The sequence below is a fragment of the Echinops telfairi genome, unplaced genomic scaffold (assembly GCF_000313985.2).
Source record: "Echinops telfairi isolate 266 unplaced genomic scaffold, ASM31398v2 ScPeMD7_9;HRSCAF=40, whole genome shotgun sequence".
In the NCBI taxonomy this organism is placed as follows: domain Eukaryota; kingdom Metazoa; phylum Chordata; class Mammalia; order Afrosoricida; family Tenrecidae; genus Echinops; species Echinops telfairi.
Genome location: NW_022103906.1, coordinates 28392100 through 28398497, shown reverse-complemented (window position 1 = coordinate 28398497; position 6398 = coordinate 28392100). Strand labels below are relative to the sequence as shown.

The following is a 6398-nucleotide window of genomic DNA, read 5'->3' as shown; positions in this document are numbered from 1 at the left end:
TTGTTTAAGCCTTCAATATTTGTGTGTGTCAGTGTGTGTGTGTGTGTGTGTGTGTGTGTGTGTGTGATACAATTTTGTATCCAACATTCAAACCTCTTGTTTTATGAAATCTTCGTAACAGTTTTTTGTGTTTTAAAAAGTTGATGGCAGTTTGATTTCGTTGGGAATTTTTAATTGGGAGAATTTCAAATCCTCTTATAGTTGTTTGATGTAGAGATGTAATCTTAATGTTCTTCTCTTTTGAATAAAGGCATGTTGTGTCACATCTTTGCTCTTTAAAAAAAAGCACACTCAGCAGCCACAGTTGATTTTTTTTTTCTCCCCTAACCATCTTTCCCTGTCTTCCTGTTCACAGGGATCTACCGAACAGAACGCGATAAAGGCACTTTGTATGAGCTTACGTTCAAAGGAGATCAGAAACACGAATTCAGACGGCTTGTCTTGTTTCGACCATTTGGCCCGATCATGAAAGTGAAAAAAGAAAAGCTCAACATGGCCAGCACGCTGATCAATATCATCGTGCCCCTGGCAAGGAGGGTGGACAAATTCCGGCAGTTCATGCAGAATTTCAGGTGTGTGCGTTTGCGCGTGTTTGTGTGTTGGAGCACACGGTCATTTCCCTCGTTTCCCCTGCCAAGGACAAAGGCTCCTTTCTCTTCTTGTTCTAATCTGTGGGGGTTTTCCATAGAATGTTGATTGTGTGTATTTTCCTTTCCCTCCATCAATTAGAAAACTCCCGGAGAGCTTATTTACCTTCAGAGGTAAATGAGGAAGGATAGGTTGCTTATCAAAATCTACCAAGATGGCTTCATGCCTGTTGGCGTTCACATTTTGGTGGTCCCCAAGTAGTTCCAACAGTTAAACACCCAACTACCGGCCCAGGGGCTGCTGGTTTGTATCCACCTGGAGCTTCCTCAGAGAACGTCCTTGTGATCCATATCTATGGTCTTGGACCTAACCGAATGGAGCAGTTCTGTTCTGGGCATAGAGCACTTGCACAAGTTGGAATGGACTCAGTAGCAACTACTTTTTGTGTTGTTAGGGTTTGGTTCCGTTCTGATGTGTGCGTGGACTGAGATCTGAAGGAAGCTGGAGCTGGGCTGTAGCATCAGGGCCGTGGTCTCTCCCTCAAAGACAAGCGGGGTTCTGAGTCTTTAGAAGCAGCAAGGAGCTGGCTAGTGACCGCCCACAGGGACAATGGCCTGTTCTTGAGGACACTCTTGCTGAGCTGAAGTTGACGCTTCCCTCCAGCTGCAGGGGTGGATTGGATGGGGATTGATTCTAATCTACATCTCCTGAGAGACTGAACCGAGATTTATCCCAAGTAGCTTCCCAGAAGTCATTTTTGTAGCCACTTGGGAATGAAAGTCTACGTGGGATTCCATCTTCAGATCCAGCTTGGGAAGTTTCTACATGTGCCTCTCTGCTCTTTGCGGTGCGGTGTCACAGCATCCAAGGTTAATGTTCATATGCTGGTCAGGTTCGCCGGTCTGTTTTAAGGCTTTCTGCCTTTAAAGCTCTGTCTACTAACCGATCGTAATAGGTCAAACTGCTTTGTGATCTTTTATCATAGAAATCGTATTATTGAAAGCCAGTCATGCTCAATATAAGGATGTGATGGACACTTCCCAACACACTTTAAAATATATTCTTGCTGTTAGAAGCCAGTAGTTGGTTCAGACTCATAGTGACCCCGACAGAACGAAACACTGCCTGGTCCTGCACCACCCTCTCCGTCACTGTTGTGTTCAAGCCCATGCCATCGAGTCTTCCTCTTTTTCACCGCCCCTCTCCTCCCGTAAAGAGTCACCCTCTCAGAACCCCACGGGGGCATTCTACCCTGTCCTGTAGGGTCACCGTGAGCAGTGAGAGCTACTGGACCAGGCCGGGTGTCCTTTTCCAGGGACTGGTCTCTCCTGGAACATCGCCTAAGTACGTGAGACAAAGTCTCTCTGTCCTTGCTTCCAAGGAGCACGCTGGCTCTACTTCTTCCAAGACAGATTAGTGTGTTCATTAGGCAGTTCATGGTACTTCCTTTCTTTTCCTTTTCTTTTTCAGAAATCGTTTTGTTGGGGGCTCTTACAGCTCTTACAACAAGCCATACATCAATGGTATCAAGCACATTTGTACAGATGTTGCCATCATCCTTTTCAAAACATATTCTTTCTGCTTGAAACCTTGGTATCAGCTTCTCTCCCCCAACATCCCCACACCTTGTGGACCCTTGATAAATTATTATTGTTTTCATATCTTCCTACTGTCTCCCTTCACAGACGTTTATGTTGTTCACCCCCCTCGGCTGGGTGGGGGTGAAGTGGGGGAGGAATTAATATGTCCATCCTTGTGCTCAGTTACCCCTTCTCCCCCCCACCTTCCCCCTATCCTCACAGTATCACTACTCCCATTACTGTTCCTGGGGGGTTTATTTGTCCTGGATCCTGTGTGTTGAGAGCTCTTGTCTGTACCGGTGTACATGCTCCGGTCTAGCCAGGTTTTTAAGGTAGAACCGGGGTCATGATAGTAGGAGGGAGGAAGCATTAAAGAACTGGAGGAATGCTGTGTATTTCCTCCATGCTATACTGCACCCTGGCTAGCTCGTCCCTTCCTTCTGACCCATCTGTGAGGGGATGTCCAATTGTCTACAGATGGGTTTTAAGTCTCCACTCTAACCCCCTTTATTCGAATTGATAAGATTTTTTGTTTGGGGTCTTCTGATGCCTGATATCTCATCTTGTCAACACCTCATGATCATACAGGCTGGTGCACTTCTTCTGTGTGGGCTTTGTTGCTTCCCTGCTAGATGGCCGCTTTCCACATGCTTCGCCAGCACCACAGTTCAAATACATCGATTCTAATTTGGTCTTCCTCATCCAGTGTCCAACATTCACATGAATACGAGACAATCAAAAACACATGGCTAAATATAGGAAAAACAACCCTTTTTCTTTTAATCTTACCTTTAAAATCAAATAATCCTAAAAAAGACTTTCAGGTCATATAGTTTAATCCTCCCTTAATTCAGAATCCCGCTATAGCAGCTGTTCTCAACCTGTGGGTCTCAACCCCTTTGGGGGTCGAACGACCCTTTCACAGGGGTCAACTAAGACCATCAGAAAACACGTTATGATTTACATTACGATTAATAGCAGTAGCAAAATTACAGTTATGAAGTAGCAATTAAAATAATTTTATGGTTGGGGGTCACCACAACATGAGGAGCTGTATGAAAGGACCATGGCATTAGGAAGGTTGAGAACCACTGCTCTATAGCATTCCTGTCATATGGCATTCCAGACAGTGTGGGTGTACAGGTTGGCTGCCCCTTGGTTGAATAACTCAAGTTGCAATGTTCTTTATTGTTTAGACCAGAAGTCTGCCAACTTGCCCTTTCTACCGATACTTTGGACTCTCTAGCCTCTGTAAAAATACTGAACAAGTCTGTTTCCTCTCAAACATCCTAGGTGCCCTGGTGACGGAGTGGTTACAAGTTGGGCTGCTAACCATGAGACCGGCAGTTTGAAAACACCAGCTGTTCTGTGGGGGCAAGATGAGGCCCCTGTAAAATAGATAGATGCTTAATATGGTACTATGGTGTCTCCTGATTATTACAACCATTTCAACTAATCCTAAAAATTATCTGTTTACAAAAAATAAAAATTTATCAAAACTGTTTATAAAGGTAAATAAATGAGCAAAGACTCCATTAACGCTATGGAGAAGGGGACAGATGTATCAGCTGATCAAAACGAGCCAGAGCTGACCTTTCAGAAGACAGGGAAAGGGGAAAAAGAAAGGAAGAAGGAAAGATAAAAAGACGGACTCATTTCAGCCTTTAATATTGACTGGAACAGCCCACACGGCTTGGGTGAAAAAGCTTTGTCCAGTGCTGGGTCCTTGGACTCCTGTATGGCGTTCCTAGGATTTACCAAAGAGACTGGAAGCTAAAGCTTTATTACTGTCACCTCCCTGAGCAGGAATAGTTACCCCCCTGACAACCTCCTGCACATTACCCAGCATGAACCACTCTGAAACCCACTGCCATCGATCTGCCCTGACTCAGAGGACAGGGTAGGACTGCCCCTGAAATTGGAAGCATGTAAGGGAGGAGAAAGCCTCGTCTTTCTCCCTCAGAGCCGCTGGTGGTTTCCAACTGCTTACCTTGCAATTAGCAGCCAAACATGTCACCTACTATACCACCAGGGCTCCTGTGACTCACTCTGTAGCTCTATAAAGGAGACTTGGCAGCCCTGGGTGTTCATTTGGGCTGCTAACTAACAGTTTGGTGATTTAAACCCACCAGCTGCTCCAAAGGAGAAAGATAAAACTGTCTGTTACTATACACACGTAAGCTTTGGCAATTCTATCAAATCAAACTTAAACCCACTGCTAGTGGATTGATTCTGACTCATGGTGGCCCCGTGCAGGGTTTCCAAGGCTGTGCATCTTCATGGATACAGACAGACCCGTCTTTTCCCCCAAGAGCAGCTGCTAAGTTTTGACCACCAACATTGCTGGTAGCAACCTGGCAGTGCTACCCTCTGGGTAGTTGAAAACCCTCTGGGGCAGTTCTGTCCTGCTCTATAGGGCGCTAGGTGTCAGAGGCCACTCCAGGGCAGTGGGCAGCTCTGTGGCATCCACTTTGGCGCTACAGAGCTGCTCTGTTTCCCACTGCCATTCCCGTTGCGTTGTGGCGAGCAGTCGCCTTTGTGGGTGCTGCAGGTGCTGTCTCCCCAGTTGTCATTGCCTGGTCTGTTTGTAGGAGCCTGCAGGCTCCGCATGCTTTTCCCTCTGCCGTGAGAGCTGGTCTCCCTGAACTCCATCGTGAGGATGCCTTTATCAGAGCAGGATCAGAGAGAGTACTGGTTCAAAGGCTTCTCTCTTAGGGCACCCAGGAGAATTTGCTTCAAATGCTCTTCCCGGTTTGATTAGTTTCCCCTTTGTAGGATGCAGACCCAAACCTATGTGCTTATCTTCCTTTTTTCCCCCTTTAATCACTTTGTTTTGCCTTTGAAACCATTCAAACATTTTGTTTTGTTTATTTTTTGCCTGCTTACTTTTCCTTAGTGTCCAAGGTATTGCTTTTTAACTCTTCTTTCAAATTTCATTGTGATTACTCATTGGGGCTGCTAACTGCAAGGTCAGCACCTCTAAACCACCAGTTGCTTTGAGGGACAAAAATGAGGCTTTCTACTCCTGTAAAGAGTTAGAGTCTCGAAGCCCATAGGGGCAGCTCTACCCTGTCCCAGAGAGTCACCGTGAGTTGGAATCAACTTTATGGCCATGAGCTTGGTTTTGTGGTTTATTGTTTCACTGTGTAGTTAATTTGTGGTCACGGGAAGAGACGCATGATAAAATTGCTATAGATATTTTTCTTTCAGTCTATTTATAAGCTTCTCCTATAAAAAATAACAAAGTAGTTGTATGAGCCCCTAATAAAATGATTTTAAGAAAAACAAAACAAAGTGGTTTAAACAAAACATTCACACATTTTTAAAAGTTAATTCAATTCGACTATATTTGATTTTTATTTTGATTCCTTCCAGCAGGACGGGGAGTTCTTTGTCATGGTGCTGTGTTCCTCCTTGGCTTGTCCCAGATCGTTTGGTCTTGATGTCTCCTATTTTCTCCTCTTAACTCGTCCCACATTCCTGTCAAGACTTTCGTGACCTTCTCATGCAGTCAGGCCTCAGGATACACCTGTCTGACTTGTGGATGGCTTCTTCGCTCGCTCACTGCCGTCAAGCACTCCTGTAGGACAGGATGGAGTTGCCCCTGTGAATTCCCCAGATTGTAACTTTTTAGGGGAACAGCCTCTTCTCACTCGCTCAGAGTGACGGGGTTTCAAACTACTGACCTTGCAGTGAGCAGCCCAACCACTGTGCCCCCAAGACTTGCACTTGCCCTTTAATGTTATGCAAATTTGCCCTGACTTTGGAATAATTGAACCAATTCCTCCTCAGAACAAAGTCTTGATTTCATTCACCTTTACTTGCTACCCATATTGCTTTTAAATCATTATGAAAGTCTTCAAATCTTTTCTTGTGCTAATCAACACCAAGCCAACGCCTCTGTGCTGGAGATGATTCTGACTCATAATGACCCTATCTATTCTAAGGTTTCTGAGCCTGGAACCTTTGTGAGTGCACCTAGCCTCATCTTGCTGGGTTTGATGGTGGGTTTGAACCACTGACTTCACAGTTAGTAGGCCAACCATGTGCCCAACAGGGCCACCAGGACCCCTTTCTTGCACCAAAGTAAAACTGAATCTGAACCACATGCACCTGTTCCTGCTTAATCTCTACATTCAATTTAGACACTTGGGAAGAGATCCTGTACACCTGGAGACTGCCTGTACTGCAGAAGTCATCTATTTGAATTCCTAAAGCAATTTTCTTTTC

At 45.1% G+C, this 6398-nt stretch overlaps 1 protein-coding gene across 1 annotated transcript in view; it reads left to right on the top strand.

Annotated features, from left to right (window-relative positions):
• Nucleotides 1–6398, top strand: part of CSGALNACT1 (chondroitin sulfate N-acetylgalactosaminyltransferase 1) — a 219466-nt gene that overhangs the window by 171298 nt on the left and 41770 nt on the right. The window contains exon 4 of the mRNA XM_045286851.1: nucleotides 356–572. Coding sequence (XP_045142786.1) covers nucleotides 356–572 — 217 coding nt within the window. The remainder of the gene's footprint in view (nucleotides 1–355; nucleotides 573–6398) is intronic.